This window comes from Acinonyx jubatus, chromosome D4, assembly GCF_027475565.1.
Source record: "Acinonyx jubatus isolate Ajub_Pintada_27869175 chromosome D4, VMU_Ajub_asm_v1.0, whole genome shotgun sequence".
NCBI classification, from domain to species: Eukaryota; Metazoa; Chordata; class Mammalia; order Carnivora; family Felidae; genus Acinonyx; species Acinonyx jubatus.
Genome location: NC_069391.1, coordinates 8891442 through 8914631, shown reverse-complemented (window position 1 = coordinate 8914631; position 23190 = coordinate 8891442). Strand labels below are relative to the sequence as shown.

The 23190-nt window shown below is 58.5% G+C and overlaps 1 protein-coding gene and 1 non-coding gene across 3 annotated transcripts in view; both read left to right on the top strand.

The window, feature by feature from the left end:
- Nucleotides 1-17761, top strand: part of LMX1B (LIM homeobox transcription factor 1 beta) — an 81814-nt gene extending 64053 nt beyond the window's left edge. Inside the window, exons 3-8 of one of the 2 annotated variants that reach the window (XM_027035130.2) lie at nucleotides 10110-10342; nucleotides 12238-12419; nucleotides 12604-12681; nucleotides 12822-12888; nucleotides 15071-15235; nucleotides 15546-17761. In XM_027035130.2, coding sequence (XP_026890931.1) covers nucleotides 10110-10342; nucleotides 12238-12419; nucleotides 12604-12681; nucleotides 12822-12888; nucleotides 15071-15235; nucleotides 15546-15703 — 883 coding nt within the window. In that variant the 3' untranslated portion in view covers nucleotides 15704-17761. The remainder of the gene's footprint in view (nucleotides 1-10109; nucleotides 10343-12237; nucleotides 12420-12603; nucleotides 12682-12821; nucleotides 12889-15070; nucleotides 15236-15545) is intronic. The other variant, XM_027035131.2, reaches the window with a different exon arrangement.
- TRNAE-CUC (transfer RNA glutamic acid (anticodon CUC)) lies at nucleotides 13141-13213 on the top strand. Its single transcript has one exon. It is a non-coding gene; the product is annotated as a tRNA-Glu (tRNA).
- Nucleotides 17762-23190: the final 5429 nt, after the last annotated feature.

Genomic DNA, 23190 nt, shown 5'->3' with positions numbered 1-23190 from the left:
ATGGGCCCAGCAGCTCTGAGCTAACAGAGCAAGTGCACAGCCATTCCGAGTGGTGGGCAGGGAGGTGGAGGCTGAGGCAGGATAGGGACTCAAGCACAGGGAGGTCCAGGAAGCCATGCAATGATGCAGGGAGAATGAGCAAGAGCCCTGAGCCCCACTGCCCAGCTTCGATCCCAGCTCTGATGCTGAGCAGCTGTGTTACCCTCTCTGAGCACCATTTTCCTCCTTTGTGGAAAGAGAGTGGCAGTGCCTGCCTGTAAGGGGTCTAATGGGGGATGGGTCAGTGCAAATAAGGCACAGGGCCCGGCATGTAGGAAATAGTACATTTTAGTAAGTAATAACAGTGACTATGACTGCTGGGTTTGGCACCCCGGAGCCACTGACTCCGTGAAGGGAACCCGAGATCAGCTCAGAGGGGTCTGATGAGCCAGTAGGAGGAGAAGCCTCCTACTATGAGCTCAGCACAGGGCCTGGCTCATAGTAGGTGCTCAACGAATGTTAGGTGGAAGAATGATGAAGAGAATCATCAGTGAATTGAATTCATCAGTGAAGGGCAGCAAAAAGAGGGAGGAGCTTCAACTCCTTCAACTCAAAGGTTAATAAAAGTAACACAGGTAAAGCCCTTAGCTTGGGGCCTGACCTGGAGCCCACAGACCCTCTGACTACTGTTGGCCCAGGCTACAGGGCAGGGAGGGGCATGTGGAAGGATGGCCAGAGGGATGGGATGATGCCCTGCCTTCCACCTGCCCTGCCCAGCAACGTTGTCTCTCCCTGAAGTCACTAGGAGAGGTCTGATCCCCAGAGAAGCTCCAGTACCCCCGATGGAAAATAGCCTCCTGAGGCAGAGGCTAGGTCTTGCTTCTACCCACTGCAGGGGTCATAGCCCCAAAGGTGAGGCCAGTTATCAGATGCCAAGACGTGTGCACACAGCAACTGACTCTTAGGAGAGTGTGTGTGTGTGTGTGTGTGTGTGTGTGTGTGTGTGTGTCTTGGCAACTCTCAAACAGTATCTCTAGCCGGGGCCTCTCTCTGAACTCCAGACTCATATATGCAGCTGCCCCCTAGATGCATCCACGTGGCTGTTAGAAGGCAACTCACACACAATGTGTCCGGAACTACCCTCCTCATTCTCCCCTCCTCCACCTGGTCTCCGTCTCCATTTCATTTAATGGCAAGTCCATCCTTCCCCATTGTACAGGCCCCCAGGTCATGTGTCCATCCTTTCTCTGCCCATCCTCTGGTGTCCCTGTCTACCTGCAAAACGCATCCCACGTCGGACTGCTTCTCAGCACCTCCCTGGGTCTGAGCAGACAATATCTCTTGCCCAGATTATTGAGATAACCTCCCAACTCATCCCCCTGCTCCCACCCCCTCCTCCACACAGCTGCCTGAGGAATCTGGTTCAAATGTCAGCCAGATCTCCTACCCCCTCTGCTCAGAACCCTCCCACAAAGTCAAAGGCCCATAAGATATGCCCCCTGCTTCTACCCGCACATCTTAGTGCCCCCCCCGCCCCCCCCCCCATTCCTGTCACTCACCTGCTTTGGCCATGAGGGCCTTCTTGTCACTTCTCCAACACCTGATACACTCAGCCTCAGGGCCTTTGCATTTGCTGTTTCCTCTGTTGTGAAACTCCCCCCACCCCCATCCCGGCCCAGGTATCTCAGCAAGGCCTCTGACTGTCCTTCCTAAAAGCCCTGGCCATCCTCTTTGCGCTCCCCGCCCATTTTTCTTCATCGTATTGTCACCAGTTATTACACTCTGAGTGCTACGGGTTTATCTGTTGCCTGTCCCCTCACCCATTAGAATGGAAGCTGGGAGTGGGGATGGGGGTGGGAAGGACAGTGCATTTGGCTCAGTGCTCTACCTCCAGCCTCTAGACAGTCCCTGGCACACAGTAGGCACTAATAAATGTGTGTGCACTCACCGAATGTGTGTCTGCCTGGCCAGGCTGGCCCCTGGATGGTACCTGGGGGCTCCCGGCTGGGCCCGCGTCCCTCCCTGCCCCTGGCCCGTGACCTCCAGCCCCGGCCAGGGAGGGGGACAGGGGAGGGGGTGTGCTCCCGACAGTGCCCGAGGCCGGATCAAAGGGCCTCAGAGCCGGCGGCCGGCACAGCTGGGTCTGCGCGCCCGCAGGAAGCTCCGGGGCAGCCCTCGCTGCAGGCCCGGCCCCGGCGCGGCGAGGCTACGGAGAGGCCCTGCGAGGCCCGCGCTCCGGCGGCCGTCGGTCCGAGCGCCCGGCCACGCCGCGCATTCCAGCCGCGTGATTGACGCGCGCACCGGGGCCCCTGCCTGCGGCTCCCGCCGCCCGCCTGGCCCGCCGCCGCCGCCGCATCAAAGCAGATGTTTGCAGCTGGTTTGAGTTGGATCCCCATCAACAGGCCCCTTTTTGTCTCAAAATAAAAAACAGCTACGCCCGGAATGATAAGGACGCGGCAGGCACGTGGGGGAGATGTCAACGAGTCGGGAGGGAGGAGGCCAGGCGGCTCCCTCTGCCTGCTCTCACCCCATCGGCTCCTCCAAGTGACAGGCAAACTCTGGCGGCCGCAGCTGGGCCCCCAAGGGTGTCTAGGGTCCTGTCCCCTGGGCACTCCCCCCCTGAACTCCAGCTCATCTCTTAACGGGCATCATCATAGACATCACAGCCCTGGAGCAATAATGATGTCGGCCCCCTACTGGAACGCTTACTGTAGACGAGCCTGCCCTAAGCGCTCTGCGACCACTCCATCCTGGGATCCTCCCCACGAGCCTCTGAAGGACCTGTGGCACCTAGAGGCTCAACACATCCTAGTGATTGCCTGTAAGGTGGGGACCGTGGTCCTTGCCCCAAGGTCAGACAGTAAGTGACAGAGCTGGGATTCAGACTCTTCAGACTATTCCTTCTGCCTTCAGAACCAGTGTGTCATGCCAGCTTTTCCAGAAAGTCCTCAGACCTCTTCCAGGTTAACCATCATGACTTTCTGTGTCCCCCAGCTTGCCACGTGTACCCTGTCAAGGCACTTGTCATGCTGTGTCAGCCCCCATGGGACCAGATTTGGCCTCTTTCCTCAAGCATCTTGCATGAGCTTGAGAGCTCAGAGATTCAAAGTCAGCCTCCCTGGGTGTTTGCTGGGTGAACGTGAGAAGGTATAGCCAGTGGGCCAGAGGGCTATGGTTCCCTCCCCATGGAGGGAGAGTTTCCAGGCACTGTGGGATTTGGGCCTGGAGAGACCCTAAAGCAAACCAGGCCCAAATCTGCCTGGTCCCCTGTGTGGCCCTCGGTAAGGATCTGACAGAAGCCTATACACCTCAGAGGCACAGACAGATGGGGAGAGCACGGACCCAATGATGTGATTGAGGGCTTCGTGATGAAATTGGAGGTGAGGAAGAGAAGGTTCCAGAGCCCGTGTCCCAGCACCATCGTGAGACTCGGACTGGGGAAGGAGTGAGAGGCACACTTGCCAAGATGCCCTCTGTGCCAGGCACTGGGCTAGACCCCCTCACACAGGTTAAAACTCACCGATTCTCAATCACCGGGTGAGGGAAGGATCAATACCCCCTTTTCACAGAAGAGGAAACTGAATCTCAAAAAAGGGATGAAGAGTGGCCCAGGGCCACTTAGCTGGTGCCAGAGATGTGGAAAGTGCACCTCTAAGCCCAGGGGGGCAGCCAGAAAGCTCTTGGTGAGCAGGAGATAGGGACGTGGGACAGAGAATGGATTGGCCCACCTTGAGCTAGGTGTCCAGGCCTTGCCCGGTCACTTATGGTCAGGGGAGTCATTTAATATTGGCATGGCCCTCCCACTCCAGGGCTTTCCCTGTATACTAGGGACAAGGGCACAGTTGGACTCCAGCCCAACAGGAGGTGTGTAAAAAACTTAACCAACATAGAAGTTCGGATTTTGGACTCCGGGCTGTATAGGGGGTCATGGGACGAGAGCAGTGAGTTCACTTGTCTTTGCTACCTGGTGGCATTCTCAAACTTCTGGAAGCAGAGTATCCAATGTTCTCATGTCCTACCTGCGCTGCCCATTTCGTTTCTCATAAGGTTATTCATTCATTCAACAAACACTCCCTAGTCACGTCCTCAATGCCAGAACCCAGTGTGGGATGGGTGCATGTGAATTAGACCCAGTGTCTGATTTCTGGGTCAGTGAGGGCTTCAGACACACAAATATCTGGGTCTCAGGGAAGGCTTCACAGAGGAAGGATGGGTCTTCCAGCCTGGAATTGGGTCTTGAAGGATGAAGAGAAGTTCAACAAGAAGCAAAAGGCAGAAAGAAGACAGGCTTTGGGAGCAGATGGAGTTTTAAGTGTTAAGGAGGCAGGAAGGACTTGTTTTCAGGGAGCAACGAGAACCCTGGCAGCTGGAGCAGAGGATCTGAAGCCAGGTGTGACGGGGCTGGAGTAGGGCCTTGAGTGCCATGATGAGGCCTTTGGACTTACCCTGAAATTGTTGGGCACTCTGAGACTGAGGACCCAGTGAGGGGTTGCATAAACTGTAGAATGCAGCGGTGGGGTATGGGAATGGCAGAATAGTGAGGAGGAGACAGAGGGGCCTCCATTCCTCAAGGGTGGTGAGCAGATGCCAGAAGTCTTGAAGAAATGATGAGGTGCCTGCCTCACGGTGCCCAGCCATTATCCCCATTGAACAGATGGGGCCACTGAGGCTCAGAGAGAAGAGGCTTGTGTGTGGTTCCTGTGCGGGGAAGTGACAGAGCCAAGATTCCAAGCCTAATGCACATGCTTCTGGAGTCTGAGACCTGGGGCTGAAAACCTGCAAGGAGAGGCTGGAGGGTCCCCAGGACGTTAGGAAGCCAGTTTTGTTGGAGGTAAAAGAATCAGATATACTGCATTGACTCTCTGCAGTTGTCAGTGGCTTAAGAGAAATTAATTAATCAGATTTGTAATCCATGTTTAAATGCTCCAGAAAAAAATTGGTTTTCAGAGTTTTATTAGCTTCATGAATTTAATAAATTGAGCGTTAAACAAATAAACCAATAAAAACTCAGAGGAATGGAGATGTGTTCTCATAGCCAGGGACTCTTCAAGGGAAGGACGTCCCTAAAAAGGGAATTTCTTGCTCCAAAATCACAGATGATCCTGGCGGAGGGAGGATGTGTTTGTGACGGGGAGATGTTCAGTTTGGTTTAAGAGAAACCCACTCAGCTGCACCTGCTGGGTGCTGGGCCAATGCTGAGTAATAAGAACTTGGGGCATTCAGAGCCCTGAGGGCAGACAGACATGGGAATGGCACCCCCAGCAAAGGACAAGGGTGAATGATGGGCAGAATGCACTTGAATGCACTTGAGTATACTTGAATGCACAAAGCATGGAGGGAGTAGATGGTGGCGCTTGTGACCTTGTGACTCATGTGACCTTGAACCTGCCCTCTGCACTTTCGTGTGCTCTTCTGTAAAATGGGAATGGAAACAGTGTCTTCCTTTTAGGGTTCTTCAAGGGCTTAATGAGGTGATGCAAGTGATGGTAATTGAGTTCATTCACATGGGTGAGACAGGCACACAGAGAACTGAGCCGGGAGTGCTCTGTCCAGCTCAGGCCAGACAGAAGCTAGAAGGACCCAGAACCCAGGGTGGTCATGACAGGGAGGTTTGGTTGGGACCTGTAAACCTGGTGTCAGGAAAGCTGCTCCCAGGAGTGGCGGAGACCCGGTGAGGGCGACAATAAGGACAATAAGGAACAAGAGAAAGGCAGATGGCAGTTCTGTGGGGTGCCTTCTTCATGCTGGCATAGGGCCAAGGGCTTTATGTGCAATAGGGCCTTCTCACAACCCTGTAGGTAGGTACCACCATTCCCGTTTCTTAAATGAAGAAACTGAGGCTCAGAGAGGTTAAATAAATGTCTTGATCAAATTCACACTGGGAAAAAGTTACGGAGCCAGGGTAGAACCCTGGGCTGCCCGCCCCAGCAGTGCCCTCCCTGCCCCCCAGCACAAACACTGTCTTCCCAGGGCAGGTGGTGGGTGCCCCCATCGGACTGGGTTGGGGCTGGGGACCAAGTTGCCCTACCTCACAGGCGGGACCAGACTGTATTGGTTGGTTCAGTGTTCATTCCGCAAACATTTATTGCTCACTTTCGTGTACACGGGGCCTTGTGCTCAGCCCGGAAGACAGGTGATCCTGGGGAAAGTGGACCGGGAAACTGATCAAGTGGAGTCCTCAGGATAAATACTACAATGGGGAGGGGGTGTGAGGATGAGCAACTCAGTGAGGTGGATATCTGAGACTGGAGAGAAGAAGGGGAGCTTCCTGGAGGAAGGGCTATCTAAGCTAAATCCTTCAGAATACACAGGTGTTGGGTTGTCAGAGGTTGGGAGTGGGAGGAATGGTGTTCTAGACACTAGGGACAGCAGGGGGAAAGGATTGGCAGTTTACATGGACAGTGGGGTTGTGGGTTGCCAGTGAGCCTGTGTGTCTGTGGTGTGGTCATAAAGGTGCCCTCTGGATTTGGAGCTCCTAGACTGGGGGAGGAGCCTGGGCCAGGGGATTGGCACCAAGAGGGCCAGACAGCTGGAGGGGAAGCCACAGGTGGAACCAGAGCTTCAGAGCCTCTCCATGGCACCCCCACCATCCCCTCACACCCCCAGGCCTGCCCCATCCTAGCCTGTTGGCCCAAGTGTGGTAACAGAAGTACACCCATCTGGAACCCCCCTGCACAGTTCTGGGGGAGTGAGAACTATTGTCCCCGTCTTGCAGGTGAGGACACAGACCCAGAGTTGCCCCAGGTCACAGAGACGGTGAGTGGCTGAGTCGGGATTGAGATCATGACCTGGGCTCCTTGGGTGCTGGCAGGGCCTTTCTTCTGCATCAGGCTTCAGGGCCCCTGTGGGGCAGGAAGGCTCAGAGCTTCTCAGCCAGAGCAACTCTATCTCTGTCGGTATTTGCAGCCTCTGTGCGGCATTCCTGGAGAGGCCCACTCCTGGCCTCAAAAGGCCTGCTCAGCTCACTGACCTCTCCCTCTATGTTCACGGCTTTTACACTGAAAACTCACTGCATCTTCACACGGAGAAGCGGGCAGTGTTGTTGAGCCCATTATACAGATCAGTAAACTGAGGCTCAGAGAGCAGAAATTACTTGTGCAGTCACTAGCCAGGAAGTGGTGGAACTGACCGTTGAAACCAAGTCCATGCAATGCCACTGCCACTGGCCTGTGGCTGGGACTGCTTCTCAATGGCCCGTTCCACCGGCCCTTCATGACGGGAGGGGTCGAGGGCAGGAGGGAGGCTCACAGAGAGGAGGGGACCCCGCTGGTGTCCCCAACCCCTCCCACACATGCGTTCGTAAGCGCTCACTCCGGCTCCCGTAGACAAAGGCAGCCCCATAATTGGGAGCGAGTATTTCATGCATCCCCCCCTGATGTTTTATTGGGTGGAGAGATGCTTGGAGACCAAAAGGATGGCACATTCCGTTTATAAAGTGTGCGCAGTTTGTTTTATATCCCGAGTTTTTGCAATCTAGATAACAGATGATGCCCCGAGTGGCTGGCGCTGCCTCCGTAATGGCGGCACTGAGCCTTTGGAGAAGTATTAATAATAGATTGTGTTGATGAGTTTGGAGAAAGTAGCAATCGACCCCCTGCTGCCAAGGCATTAGCACGGATGTTCTGAATGCAGCTTGCATGGTGGCAGTGCCTGCAAATGCGGGTCACCTCTCCTGCTGCCCTCCTCCCCTACCTAAGAGGGCCTCCCGTCTGGGAGACGCCCAAGGTGTGCCGACCCTGGCCTGGGACCCCGGCCCTGCCATGCCGGCACAGAGATGCAGCCGGTGCCTGTCTGCTCATAGGCCACTGGGGCCAGGCTGCAGAACTTAGCATGGCACCTAGATCAGGAGGTCGAAGTGTGGGGAGGGGACAGAGGGACAGTGAGGGGGGCAGGGCAGAAGCATCCTCCGCGTCAGAGCATCAAGTTGTGGAAACGTGGCTCCTTCCCCAGCACCTTGGCAGAGCTGGACACCTAGCCAGATTACTAGGGGCCTCTGCTTGAGGCTGCCATGGACAGTTGGGTAGGTTGTACCCTGAACAAAGGAATCCAGCCAAAGAGCCAAATCGGAGCTGAAATCCAGCTCATGTTCCCCTTGCAAAGCCACGTACTATGTGGGCTAGTGGGGCCCCAGCTGCCTGCAGCTGACAGCCTGGCCTGAGCCTCAGCCCACCCCAAGCCTTCACTCACCTGCTTTGCAAACACTCACCGAGCCCTCCTTGAGGATCATGTAGAACCAGGTCCTGCCTTTGGAACCCCTATAAGAGTTGGAAGCTGACATGTGCAGTCACTGTGATGTGATATTCATTTACCAAGTTACATGCTCAGTATCATTGACTCCTAACAACAGCCCTTTGAGGGAGGTCCTGTTGACATCTCTATTTCACAGTCGAGGGAACCGAGGCCTGAGGGAATCTCAGGTGAGCACATAGGAGGCTACTTTCCCTGACTGGGACATCAAAGAAGGCTTCCCAGAGGAGGCGGCCTTGGAGTTGGGCGCTGCAGGATGAGTAGGAGCCCGCTCAGTAGCACAGAGGCGGGTGGCACAGGGTTGCTGGGGATGCCCCCAATTTGAGTGCCCTGGCCAGTGCCAGGGCAGCAGGCAGACCTCAGATTGGCCCTGTCCACCGCGCCCCACTCGCTCGTCGTGGGCGGTGCTGATGGCAGCCCCGGGAAGGGAGGCAGGCCGAGTGCCTTGCATTTATGGCCGTTTCTGTTCCAGAACCGATTAGCAGAGAATTGCAGCTGTGATCCGTGCCTATGATGGCGGGCCATAAAGAGGGATGGGATGTGCACAGCGCTCCCAGGGTGGCGCCCGCAGACGTGGCCCAGGGACGTGGGGAATGAAAAATGGTTTTAATTCCCTCCCAGCAGCAATAATTTGATTCTTCATAAATTTTTCCATCAAAGTGTTGTTGAGGCTGAGTTCCCACAGAGCAGGGCACGTGACGGGGGAGGGGGGAGCCGGGAGGAGCGGTCAGTAGGTGAGGGCAGGGGAGGGGCCGTGCTGCTCAGACCTTTCTGCCCATGCTGGCTGGAGGCATGGAGACCCCTGCCTGGCTTTGTCTCCAGAGATGGAAGCTGGGTCCGCTTCGTCGTGGAGGGGCTGGATCAGGCCCAGGCTCCGAGTCGGCCCCATCACTTATTACCATGTGACCCTGAGCAAGTGACTCCGCCTCTCGGCACCTCAGTTTCCCTATCACTAAGATGGGATCCGTGTTCGCTCCTGTCTCACAGCGTTGTTGCAAAGATTAAATGCATTTCTGCCTACAGAGTGCCGAGAACAGCGGCTGGCACACTGTACATGCTCAGTGAATTTCTGCGTGTGATAAAGATACTTAAGCTGACATGAGGCATAAGCAGGTGTCAGCTCAGCTGAGAGGCAGAGAAGGAACATGTTGAAAGGCCAGTGTGAAGGTGGCCTGGAGAAACTGCAGGCTGTTGCACGGGGCCACGGCCTGGGGGAGCAAAGACAGAGAAAGAGGCAGGATGTAAAGGGCCTTGAGGCACCAGGGAGTCACGGAAGAGCGTGGAGCAGGGAAACAGCATAAGCAGATGTGTGTTGCAGACAGCTCCCTCTGGCTCTCATCCTGGGGGGTGAGTTTGAAGGGTCAGAGGGGCCAGGAGCCCAGGATGGGGACTAGGGTAGCTGCTCAGGCAGGAGAGGAGGGGCCTCACTTGGGTGGTGAGTTGGACGAGGCCAAGGATTGCTTGGATGTGGGAGAGAGGGGCAAGCAAGGAGGAAGCGGAGCAGGTTCTGGGGTGAGGGTAGACCAGCCTGCCCTTTTCAGGGCAGGAACCACCTGGCTCTCGGAGAAGGTTAAGGCCGACCTTGTGCTCTGCCCTCTAGTGGCCACTGTGTCTCTGAGCAGGAAAGACCCTGAGCTGACACACCTAGGGAGTGCATCTCTGGGCAGGATGCCCAGCGCCCACCCTGGGGCCACCAGGGCCCTGGGAGCCAGTGGAGGAGGGCTGCAGGGCCTCCCGCTGTCTGGCTCTGTGCCCAGGGTGGGCCTCTCCTGCCTGGGGTGCAAGGCCAGGGTGGCAGGAGGGAGAGGCCAGCCCTGGATGGGCAGTGGCCTCCGGGAGGGACCCCCGAGCCTAGCCAATGCGCCCACATTGTACCCCTGCAGGCTCTTCGCAGCCAAGTGCAGCGGCTGCATGGAGAAGATCGCCCCCACGGAGTTTGTGATGCGGGCACTGGAGTGTGTGTACCACCTGGGCTGCTTCTGCTGTTGTGTGTGTGAGCGGCAGCTCCGCAAGGGCGACGAGTTTGTGCTCAAGGAGGGCCAGCTGCTGTGCAAGGGTGACTACGAGAAGGAGAAGGACCTGCTCAGCTCCGTGAGCCCCGACGAGTCCGACTCCGGTGAGCTACGGCTGGAGCTGGGGGGCAGGCGGTAGGGAGGGGCCCCTGCCGGCAAAGGACCTGAGCTACACAGATGGTGCACCCACATCCGGTGCACGTGGCACTGACGTGACCGCATGCCGTTACCTGCCACTAATGTGTGTGCACGTCCCCGGGCGCACAGATGCACATATGGACACTACCACGTGTGTTGTGCACCGGTGTATGTGCGTATGACCACACACACACACACACACACACAAGCACATAAAATGCATGTGTGGATACCCAGGCCCAGGAGTATATATACACGGACACATGTGCTTAGATGCCCACACACGCACAAGCCCACACTCAGGAACACACACGTGCACGTCCACTTAAACACGCATACATGCGCACGCATGACCCAGCACGCACATCACATGCACACTGAGCGGCTCTGCGTGTGGCCACACACCTGTTTATCCACCTGCTCACTGTATTGTGGTTTACACACCTGCACACACACGCACATACCCTGCTCTCCGGCCCACCGCCCTCACCCTCTCTTGTCCTTGCCGTGGCCCCCGCCATGGCACAGCACCACAGGCGTCTCTGCCAGCACCAGGCCTGCAGGCTGGTGGTGGCCGAGAGGCAGGGATCTGGTGCGTCCTTCATCAGTGGGGAGCAGCAGCCTGAGCTGTCATTTCCCAGCTGGGTGGGGGCCCTCGGTGGTGCAGGGAAAGACCCTGTTTCCCAGGATGAAGGCACCCCTCTACTCTGCTCCAGCCTCCAAAAGGACTGTGCCAGCTTAGAGCCCTCCTGGCAGAAGGGCAGGTACGGGAAAGGAGGAATGAGTCTTGGAAGGGAAAAGCCAGGGAGAAGGCTGGTGCCGTGTCATTCCAGGGTAGTGGGGGAGGACTGGAACAGAGGGTGCAGAGAGGAGATACCCTGGTCTGCTGAGCCGGGGCAACCTAGGGTAACCTAGAGCCCATGGTCACAAGACCTGCCCATCTCGAAGAGCTTTGTTACTGTGGGGGCCCTTGGAGGAAGTAGTGAGCCCCCTATCTGTCTGTCCCTCTGTCCACCCATGGGCAGGGCACCGTGGAGGCTGCCTGGACTCATGGCAGAGCAGACACTGACCGGGTGCCATGGACCCATTCCTATCAGGCCTGGGAGGGGCTCTTGGAGGGAAGAGATCCACCCCCTCCACAGGGGCTCATGCTCTGAGGAAGATGGGCCTGGGAAAAGGAGGCCAGTTCAGACTCGGGGCAGTAGGAAGCACGTGGTGTCCATCCGGGCTGGCATCTCCGAGGCCCACAACTCTGGGGCATGGAAGGGGCCGAGTGTGCATGGTGGGTGTGGGTGTGTCTCTGGGTGAATACACGTGCTTCTGTGTGTGTGTGTGTGTGTGTGCGTGCCTGTTCAGGTGTGTGCATGCCTGTATGTGTCCACCTATGAGCATGCACGTGTGTGTGTGTGTGTGTGTGTGTGTGTGTGTGTGTGAATATGTCTTCGAGTTGCGTGTGCCCAGGTCTCCGTGGGCCCACGTGCCAGTGTGCGTGCACATATGCAGGTGGTTGAGTGTGTAACTCCATGGGGGGGGGGTATGTATTCTGTGGTCATGAATACTCCTGTGTGAGAATGTCTGGGGTATGTCATCACCTGACATTTCTTAGTCCCTAGAAGCTTCAAGGAAGAAGGTTCCCCAGAGTTTTCTCCCTGGGTCCTGGGGCCCGCTGGCCTTGGGCGAGGGCAGTGGGAACGAGTTTTCTCTAAGGCTGACGTGCTGGGCTGGGGTCTCCGGAGTCCCTGGAGCCAGCCCTGGCGGGTGTTGGCTGGAAGTAATGGGATCCCGCCAGGCAACAGATTGCCTACGGGGACAAGGCTGAGACCCTTGTACAAAGCTGATGGACCGGGTATGTTCGCCACAGTGAAGAGTGAGGACGAGGATGGAGACATGAAGCCAGCCAAGGGGCAGGGCAGCCAGAGCAAGGGCAGTGGGGACGACGGGAAGGACCCCCGGAGGCCCAAGCGACCCCGGACCATCCTCACCACGCAGCAGCGAAGAGCCTTCAAGGCCTCCTTTGAGGTGTCCTCCAAGCCCTGCCGAAAGGTGAGGGGCCCCCGGGGTGGGGCGGGGCTGACACCCCACACCCGCTGCCCTCCCAGACAATGCCCCTACCGCTCTTGCTGGGGACAGGGACCTCCCTGAACCTCCCCGCCAACCCACAGTTCCCCCAAGCCCCATGCGCCCCACCCCCACCCCCGGCCTGATCTGTGTCCGTCCATCCGGGCAGGTCCGAGAGACTCTGGCGGCGGAGACAGGCCTCAGCGTGCGTGTGGTCCAGGTCTGGTTTCAGAACCAAAGAGCCAAGGTGAGAGGCCGCTTACCCCCACTGGGCAGGGATGGAGCAGGGGTGTGGGCAGAAGACAGGGTCCTGATGGGAGGTGCTGGGAATGAACGGGGGAGGGGGGGCAGGGGGGCAGGGACTGGCACGACCTGTGTCCCCCGCAGATGAAGAAGTTGGCACGGCGGCACCAGCAGCAGCAGGAACAGCAGAACTCCCAGCGGCTGGGCCAAGGTGAGCCGGGGCCAGGGCGCTGGGGCCCAGGCTCAGCCTCTGGTAATGAGATCCCCCCAGCTCCCCAGCCGACACCTTCCGGGGGCGCGGGGCGGGGGGGTGATCAGGGCTCAGGGAACTGCTACCTTGGAACCTGGTGAGATCAAGAGAGGCGGTGGGGACCACGGGCAGGATGCAGGAGGAGGGATGGCAGGGTGGGCGGCCCACAGGGGTGGCAGAATTTTCAAAGTCAAAACTGCAGCCATCTGAGACACCTGGCTGGCTCAGTTGGTAGAGCACGTGACTCTCAATCTCAGGGTCGCGAGTTCAAGCCCCACGTTGGGCATAGAGCTTACTTAAAAAAAACAAACAACAAAACAACCAGAAATCTGCAACCATCTCTCACCTTCACACTGTGCCAGGCACCTTTCTCACTGCTGGCCACGCTCTGCCTCACTTCACTCCCACAGACCCGCGAGGGGAAGGGCATTGTCACGGCGATGCTCGCCGATGCTCAGCGAGACCAAAGGACTTGCTGGGTTCTCTCAGTTCGTAAGGGGCAAAGCCGGCCCCTTTAACATGACCATACACCCCACTGCCCATGCTACAATTTAGCAGAAGTCTCCGGAGAAATCTCCAGAGAGCTTCCGCAAGCCATTGAGGAGTTGGGGGTGGGCTCCTGCTGAGTGACGAGGAGCCAGTTTGAGGGCAGTGGCCAGGCCCCTGAACGCTGGGCTTTGCCAAAATGCCATGTCCATTTCTTGGGCCGGGGCTGGCCTCCCAAGCCCCATGGGGACACAGAGCCTTGAAGGGAGGGCACGGAGATCTTCCTGGGACTGCCCTAGTAGAGTCGCGGCCCTAGAGCTGCCTGTTCCCAGGTGAGACTGGGATTCCAGGGCAGATGCTAGGGCACTAGTGGGCAGCCCCTCCTACTCAGGACTCGGGGCCAGGCCAGTGTCCCCGGCTGCATCTGAGCCTTGGAGCCCTGTTATTCCTCTGCCTCCTCTGCCGCCTTTTCCAAGACAGCCTGGCCTCCTGGGGCTATAGCCACTGTCTCTGGTCTCCCAGCCACCTCCTGAGCTATGTCACACCTTTCAGTGTTCCCAGCTGCCCCTGAGATGTAGCCTCCCCGGGAATGTTCCACAGTCCGCCTTGAGCTCATCACAGCCCATACCGTACTCCACACAGCACCCTGCTACCCCATCCACACAACACCCCCTCCTCCTCCCCACCCCATCTCAGCAAATGGCACCACTCCGTACCCGGTGGCCACGCCAGTAACCGGGAGTCACCTCTGACCCTTCCTGTCCTCCATTTGCTGTATCTGCTCGGTTGCCAAGTAGGGCAGTGGTTTTCTTGTCCCGTGTCCCTCATGCTCCTCCCAGGGGTTGTCATTCCTACATTCACCTTACAGGGACCCCAGACCCTCCCTCCGCTTCCTCAGTGGTCTCTGCCTCCGGCCTCCAGCCTGCCCCTCCCTGGCCGAGACCCTCCCCTGACTTCCTAGAGCCTCAGGGAGAACCCACACTCAGCTTGGGCCCCCGAAGGAACCATCTTCCTCCCCACCCCTGGCCTTCTCTCGTTCTCAACAGTGGAGCCCTGTGCACCAGGCTCCCTGCTCTGACCCAGCAGTTTCTCCCCTCCCTGCCTTTGTTGCCCTTCAACCTGGCATGCCTGCCCCCTAGCATGGTTGGACCCCTGCTGCTTCTTTAAGTCATATAGAGGTAGGCTTCCTCCAGGAAGCCTTCCCTGAAGCTCTCTGGCCCGGGCATGGGTCCCATCTTAATGCCCCCAGATGCGGGGAGCTCATTGCACCCACATGTTGAATGATTACTGGCTGCTTAATGTCTGTTTCTGCCAGGTGGTGAGCTCCTGGAGGGCAAGGCCACTGGAGGAAGGGAGGAGGTGGGATGGGGAGGTCTGTGGCTTTCGATAAACTGATTTTTGAAGAGGAACTACAGTGTGTGTCTGGGGAAGGGGCCAGGGGTCAGATACCTGGGCTCACGGGCCCTGGAAGGCCATAAGCAGCCTGGGGAAGTCTAGAGGAGGTCAGAGGGATGGTGTGGGCACCCTGGACTGGGGGATCGTGTGGGAGGGAGGTCCGTGGGAACTCCCAAGGTACATCTGTGAGGGCTCCCGGGGTGGGGGGACCTCCAGGATCAGGTGGACAGGGCTGGTTGGTGAAGGTGTGCTCTGTCCCCAGAGGTCCTGTCGAGTCGCATGGAGGGCATGATGGCCTCCTACACGCCGCTGGCCCCCCCACAACAGCAGATCGTGGCCATGGAGCAGAGCCCCTACGGCAGCAGCGACCCCTTCCAGCAGGGCCTCACGCCGCCCCAAATGCCAGGTGACCACATGAACCCCTATGGTAAGCCGCCCCCAGCCCCCGCCCGCCCCAGCACCGCCCCTGCCCGCTGCCTGACCTGGCAGGCCTGCGGCCATGACAGCCACCTCCCACCCCCGGGCCCGGGCAGGCCCTGCCAACACAGCCCACCTGCCTCCTCCTGACGCCAGGGGCGCCCTCGCGACCCCACCCATGGCCCTCAGCACCTCTGGTCCCCCGCTGCCGCCACAGGCCATCCTGTCCCTCCTCACCTCTGGCCACACAGCCTGCAGGGCCAACAGGGCCCCCAGGAGCCCCAGCCTGCACTGGCTCCTGACGCCCCCTCTACCCTCAGGGAACGACTCCATCTTCCATGACATCGACAGCGATACCTCCTTAACCAGCCTCAGCGACTGCTTCTTGGGCTCCTCGGACGTGGGCTCCCTGCAGGCCCGCGTGGGGAACCCCATCGACCGGCTCTACTCCATGCAGAGTTCCTACTTCGCCTCCTGAGAGCCAGCTGGCTGCATGGACGCTTGGGCCAGGGTCCTGGGGTGGGCCTGCGGCCGCCGCAGCCAGCCCCACCGCCCGCATAGACTCTACACACAGCCATACGGTGCCCTTTCCTGGGCCAGCCGGGCAGGCAGATGGGCGCAGCCTGGGCAGGGCTGTATCCTGCCCACAGAGACCGTGTCACCCCAGGGACCCAGAGTCTCGGAAAGCCACTCGCCTCCCAGCCCCACCTCGGCCTCCATCACCTCCTTCTCCCTACCCATCTCTTTTTTGGGAAGCTTAAATTCTCTCTATTTTTTTAAATGTCCTCTCTGTGTCCAGCCAACCTCCACAGGCCGGGCCTAGGCCAAGGCAAGGCCCCCGCGCGTGCCCCGGGGCAGGGATGCTGCGCGCGGCACCCGTCACCTGCGAGAAGCGTAGGACCCTGCGCCCTGGGCTGGTGCCCACCTCCCCCACCTCCAAGGGCAGGCCTGCCAGCCTGGGTTCACCTGTTCTAGCCCGAGCCTGGAACAGAAGTGGGGAAGAGCTTGGCAGGTGTGCCAAGCCCACTGAGGCACAGCCCTGAGGGGGAGTCCCTGGGGAGGGTAGACTGAGCCTCTCCTGCAAACACGCACACTCGAAGGCACACCCGTGTGATACGCACACAGATATGTAGACAAGCTACAAGAGACACAGAGGCGCTCTGTGGGCCAGCCTGGCCGTGTCAGGAAGGGGAAAGAGGCCAGACGGGGGCGGGGACCCCCCTTCTGACAGCAATAGGAGAGAAGGAAGGAGGAGAGGGAGGGAGGGGAGTTTGGGGCTTGAAACATGCAGACCCAGATGTATCCCAGCCTCAGCCTAAATAGGTGCTGCCTGAGCTGGCGGGGCGGCCCCAGACGCGACCAGCTCCACGGGCAGAGACAGAGCCCCCAGAACCAGGGAGGACATATGGCAGAACCTCCAGGCAGGAAAGCAACTTCAAGAGTCACCCACTCGGCTCGTCATCTGAGGTGTGGCTCCCTCTGCCTCTCCTCGCATCCCTCCAGTGGCAAGGAGCCCGCTACTTCATCGGGCCCCGAGTCAGCTGCCGTTTTCTGCTGATTACGCCTCTGCCTTTTTCAGCCCTGAGTCTTCACTTCTCAAAGCCCGACTTTTCCAGTTTCTCCAGCTCTTCCTCTTAAAACTGTACCCTCAGCTGGGCTCCAGCTTTCCCTCTAAAGGTGGAGTAGATATAACCCAGTCTTCCCACTGACATCAGCCAGCCACCTCCCCTGCTTTAGGCACCCTGCCTCTGTTAATGTGGCCCAAAATCCAGTGCACAGTTTAGGCCACATAACCTAGAAACTCACCCTTCCCTTCTGTAACTGAATCTCCTGGCCGTCACACATGTGGCAGCTAAGCCACATCTCTCTTCTGTGTGTAAGTGGGGGAGGGGGCATTTCTTATTTAGATCCAGTGAAGGACCTTGACTTTTTGACTTCTTACATTTCTTCTTATTTGATTCAATCCAGCCTGTGGAGTTTCTCTGCACCCCCAACTCTGTGACCACTCGTTTGCTGTCCCTCCTGAGCACATCTGCCCGTGTCAGGGGTCAGCCCTGTGCTTCTTACCGAAGGCATGTGAACCTTCAGGGCCCCTCCCCGTCTGGCATTGGCCGTGAACCGGTCAGCCGTCCTTGGATGATGCTTTCCAGTGTGCTTCCAGCCCTGTTTTGTCAAACGCCCTGCCGGAAGCCAGATCTGCAACCCCCCCCCCCACACCCCACCCCACCCCGGATCCACTCAGCTCTAACCCTGTCGAAAGAGGACGTGAGGGCCCTGTTCTCAGTGACCCCCTCGCTGGCCCCTGGTGGCCACTGTGTCCTCGGCTAGGTGCTCACAGCCCTGCCTTTAATTCTAACATCAAGCCCTAGGCCGCCACCCTGAGATCTGCCCAGTCCAGGCTTTGAGCTAATAGAACGATGGGTGTCTCCCTCTGCCTTTGGGCCCCCACCTGACTCCCTCTGGGATCCTCCAAGTTCGCCAACATACCCTGTGATTTTGCTCCTCTGTCCAGCGGGGAGGCCTCAGCTTCTCCGGAGTGTCCTGTGCTTTTCACCAGAGCTGTCATGGGGGCAGGACTCTCAGCAGCCCCCCTCGGGCCGGGCAGCCAGCCTGGCCGTTCCATGCATTCCTCGTTCCACACAGGCTGCCACAGGGACCTTGGCCGCTATCCTCTGTTCTCTGTAGCTTAGTCCAGCTGTGTCCTCTCTTGTCCTGGGCCACCAGCGGTCCCTTAAGACAGCCATGCTGGTTTCTTGAGAGATGCTCTCTTCCTTCTCTTGTGCTCACATGGTCCAAATCATGCTGAGGGCACTTCGGGCGGCCCCTGCCCCCAACCCCCAGGAGCCCTGGTCCTTTTCTCCCAGACTCTTTCGGTTGGAAGGAACCTCAGGAACGGTCATCTGGTCCACTCCCTTGACCCTGCAGCTGGAAGAGCTGGGCTGGGAGAGGGGAGGGAGCAGGGGCACCATGTCAGTTCCTCGTCCTCTTCCTCTGGTGAATGGCCTCCAGGTCAGAGGGACATGACTTGTCTTAGGAAACTTTGCCAGCCCCTGGAGGGCATTTCTTCCCATTTGGGGGCCTCCCAACCTCCCAAGTCCAGCCACGGCTCTGTCCCCACTGTGCACTAGTGGCTCCTTATGAGGAGCTGGTACAGAGACACCCCCCCTCCTGTCCCATGGATGGCCACAGCCAAGGGAACCTTAGAGAGCCCCGTGGGCCAGAGACACCCCATCAGTCGTGATTAGGAACTTGCCGTATGCTACAGCTCACTGCCCCCAGTTCCCTCAGGCGCCCCCAGACACTGATGCCTGCTCCGCCCAGCCCTGGACTGGGTGTGGAGACACAGATGAACAAGATGTGGGGCCCACCCTTGAGGGGCTTTCTTCTAGAAGGAGAGCCATTCACACTCAGGCCTAGCCCTGTCCAAACATTAGTGGGGATCCATTTCTCCGGTGGGGAACCTGAGGCTCAGAGAAAGGAAGCAAATGTTCAGGGCGACCCAGCAGAAGCACGCAGAGGCTCGCAGGCTCGCTGGAATCTGGGGTGAGCTGCCATGAACAGGCTCTTCCTGCTTCATGTGGGGGGAAGTGCAGCCTTGACTTGGGGGGGCAGAGTGAGTAGTCAGGGGCACTCCCCCCCCCCCCCCATCATCAGTGGTGGCTGGGATGGGAAGCCCAAGAGCAGAGGGAGGTAAAGGTCTGGCCCCAAGGAAGAGGCAGGAAGCGTGAGGTGGGCAGGGGGAATGTCAGGATAAAACCAAGTCCGAATTCGTTTCCCTGCTGGGGAAGGTGAGGCTCAGAGGGAGGAACGAATCGGGCCCCAACTGACACCGCAAATGAGGCAGAGGCAGAGGAGAGACAAGACGGTGGGGTCCTGCCCCCAACCTGAGCCTCATCTGCCTGCCCCGCGGAGCCTCCCGGAGGGGGCCACACAGACGCGGGCCACTATGGTTCCAAAGATCAGACCACAGAGCCGCAGGAGAAGCGGTCCCTGCAAGCGGGCTGGCATGTTGTGGGCCTCCCGGGAGGGGGAGGGGAGGAGCCCACTGCCTCTGGACAAGCAGGGCCAGGCCCGCATCGCAGGGTCCGGGTAGCCTCTTCTCCCTTAGGGGGCTCAGCTGCCGCTTAGCAGTGAGGCTGCCCCACCCACCCACGTGGAGCCAGGGCCCCTCGCGCTCCGCGCACGCGCACGGGGAGCCTGGAGGAAGGAGAACTGGCTGACCCCTGCCTGGCCAGAGCTCTGGGCGCCACCTGGGCTGAGGACTTCACCTCCTGTCCGGGGAACCTGCAGCTCTGGGGCTCCCTCCGCCCTGGGGGGGGGGGGGGGGAGAGGATCCGCACACACACGCGCGCTCACAGACACACACTCACACCCGGACGCGCACGGAGGCTCACAGACCCACACTCCGGGTGCACGAGGCCTGAGGGCTGGGGGAGCAGGAAAGACCCTCCAACATTTGGCCCTTGGAAGGTGCAGTTTGCAATGAGCCTGTCTGCTGGTGTCCCCAGCCCAGCTGGGCGTGGGGACCAGCCGCCGGCCATTCCTCTGTTTTCCTTGTACAGACTCACTGCCCACCCGCCATCCCCAGACACATTTTATTTAATAACTTGTCATTGTTAAATTATTTATTAGCGTTTACCACATCACCACCCCCACCCTGCCCTCCACGCTCACCTTCTGCCTCTTCCCACAAAAGCAGAAAATGGAAACAACAAAAGACGAGACATCAGTATATTTGTAAATAAACCAACCTGTACACGCCTGTGCCGCCTCTCCTTGGGGGGAGGGGAGGGGAGGGGAGGGGTGGGGCGGGGCCGGGCCCTCCAGAGCGTGAGGGATTTCTCCAGGGGCACCAGGGACAGCAGATCAAGGAGGAGGGAGGCCTCGGGGCCCTGTTCTCGCCCTGACCCATTCCTTGTCCCATCCCATAATCATCGTCTCCCCAATCCTGGGCCTGTCCCAACCCTGAATCACCTCCATGCTTAAACGCTTCCATCCCATCCCACTCTCTCCCATTCTGCAGCACTCTTCATTCATTCATTCATTCATTCATTCACCCAACCGACGTGAAGGGTCCTTTAAGTGCCAGCTACCAGTCTGAGAACCAGGGATCAGTAGTCTGTGCCTCAAGGAGGTAGGTTGTGACATACGCTCAGTTGAGGGATGGAGAGGCCTTGTTACAGTATACTCAACCTCACCTGGAGGTGCGAAGCATCATGGAAGGCTTCCTGGAAGAAGCTACATATTAAGCTGCAAGCAGAAGTTAGCCAGAGTGGAGGAGACTAGGTGGGGAGTCTGCCAGTGCTTTGGGCTTGTGCAAAATCTCAGGGTCAGGCAAAATCTTGTAAATCTCCTAAACTAGAAGAATAGCTAAGTTTGCGGGGGTGGGGGGAGCGGGGGGAATGAGAAATGCTGAGACTGGAGGCAGGGCCAGACCACCCAGGGTCTTGATGACGAGTGGAGAATAGATCCGATTGGGTTGGGAGGACTGGATAGAGGCACGGAGGTTGGTTGGGTCACCTAGGTGACAGGTGACGATGGTTTTGACTAGGGGGGACAACAGTGGGGAGAATGAAGGGGACAGATCCTAGAGATAACCGAGAAGGGCAGTCAAGGCAACGGCTAGATCCCCGAGATGGGGGTTCCTGGAGCACTCTGGTCTGGGACACGCGGAGCTGAGGGTCTCTGGGGCATCCAAGCGGAGATGTCTGGGAGCAGAGCTGGGGGCCTCGAAAAGATCAGAGGCGGAGCACCCAGGTGTTCAAGAGCCAGACAGACGGTCACAAGGCACAAGGTGGGTGAACTCACCCAGGGGGAGAATGAAGAAGCTGAGGCCAGACCCTGGAGTAATCATGAGGACTTGGGATGGGACATGACTGTGGGATCCAGGAGAGATGGGAGGGTGGGCAGAGACTCAGAGGCACAGAGACTCTCAAACTTCCTCAGAGTAGTTTGGGGACAATCAGTGTGCATGTAGGTGGGTGTATGTGCGTGTCCGTGGAAACAGCTCTGGGGGTCGATTGGTCTGGATATATTGCGCATGAAGCTACATGCCCGCCAGGTATCAGTGTATCCTGTGCAGCGATGTCTACCAGCAAGGCCGTCCAGATCCGGGCAGAGTCTCGGCCGTGTTTCTGTGTGTTGGTGAAGATGTTCGCGTGTCCACACGTGGGTGTGTCATTGTGCGTCTTCATACATCTGTGCATCCTGGAGGCCTCTGGGCCTCACGTCCACGGATCTGATGTCCTAATGTTCTCCCCTTCCCCCCACCTCTCTGCTTCCTCCTTCTCAGCCTTCGGTCCCCACTGCTGCGACCACGGTTACCTGGAAGCCCCCTCTAGCTACTCTCCCTCCGCCCGCGGACACCAGCGCCCCCTAGGGGGCACATCCCACCCCCTCGCCCTCTTCAGCCTCTGGGTAATTCTCACAGCCAAAAACCTAGATAAGTGGAAGGCACTCCGGTTCATTTCCTCCTTTGCACCCCACAACACCCGGAACGGCAAGTATTAAGGTCCCATTTTTCAGAAGGGCACCCGAGGCTCAGAAGGAGGTAGTGATCGGCTCGATATGACAAAGCTAACAAGGGGCAGCAGAACCAGGGTTCCAAATCAGGTTTGGCTGCACATCCATGGCCTCACCGGCACCCCAGCTGTCCCCTCAAGCCCGTGGTCCTCCAAGGTCAGGCTCAGGGACCTGGGGACCAAGGAAACTCTCCTACACTCAGAGTGGCCTCACTGAGGCCCAGAGAAATTAAGTCACAGCCCAGCGGCACAGCACAGACAGGACTAATCCGGGTCTTCACGTCCAAGCCCCAGGCCCAGGTTCCTGCAAGAGGGACCTCCAGGGGGCGCCTGCGTGGCTTAGCCAGTTAAACATCCCACTCTTGATTTCGGCTCAGGTCATGATCCCAGGGTCGGGATCTAGCTCCGAGTTGGCCATGCTGAGTGTGGAGCCTGCTTGGGATTCTCTCTCTCTCTTTCTCTCTCTCTCTCTCTCTCTCTCTCTCTCTCTCTGTCCCACTCCCCCGCTTGCACTCTCTCTCTCTCCCTCAAAAAAAAAAAATGACAAAATTTAAAAATTAAAAAAAAGGGGCCTCCAAGCTCCGCCTGCCACCCCCAGCAGTGGGCTGCAAACTCTCTTGCCTACAGCAACCGTTTAAAATCCTGTCACTAAAAAATGTGGGGGGGGGGGGGTGGAGAGGAGGGGCCGTGCTAATCCAGCGCTCCCCTGTCTCCTGCCTGTCTTCTCTCCCCAGCCCAGAAGGTGAAGGCACAGGAGGGGTGGGAGACACAGGCTGAGTCCCTGGAGACACAGAGGGCGTGGGAGGAGGTCTCCCTCCCGCCCAACCCCCGCTCCGGAGGCAGCCGGGAACAGAACGACCTCAGCCCACCGACCTTCACAACAACCCAGAACAGCTCTTCCTTATCCCGTTGCACAGATGAAAAACAAACACAAACACAAACAAACAAACAACAACAACAACAAACGAAGCTTGGAGAGAAGTAACTTGCTCCAGGGTGATTCCTCTCGGGAACTTGGGGTTGGAGAAGGTCCAGGCCGGGGATCCCGTGGGAGTTGAGAAGGCGGCGGTCCCAGGAGAGGAATGTGATTCTGAGCCTACCCTACAAACCTTGGGTCCTCAAGGGGTCTGAGGCACAGCGCGGTCCTGCCCCCGGGACGCCCCCTGTGCTGCCGTCCCCCAGCTTGGCCCAAGAAACCTGCCCAGCGGGAGCCCCGGACCAGAGAAGGTGAGGGATGTGCACGGCACGCAGAACGAACATCCGCCTGGACAGATGGCCAGGGAGACAGTGGTCCCACGGGCATTAGGAGGATGGCCAGAAGGAGGGCGACCGCACCCAGCCCTGCAGCCCCCTGCCATGATGGGAACAGCGCCCCCGGGGCCAGGCAGTGATGCCGGCCTGCTCTCCAGCGGCTGCCTGAGCGACTGTCTGTGCCCCGCGCTCT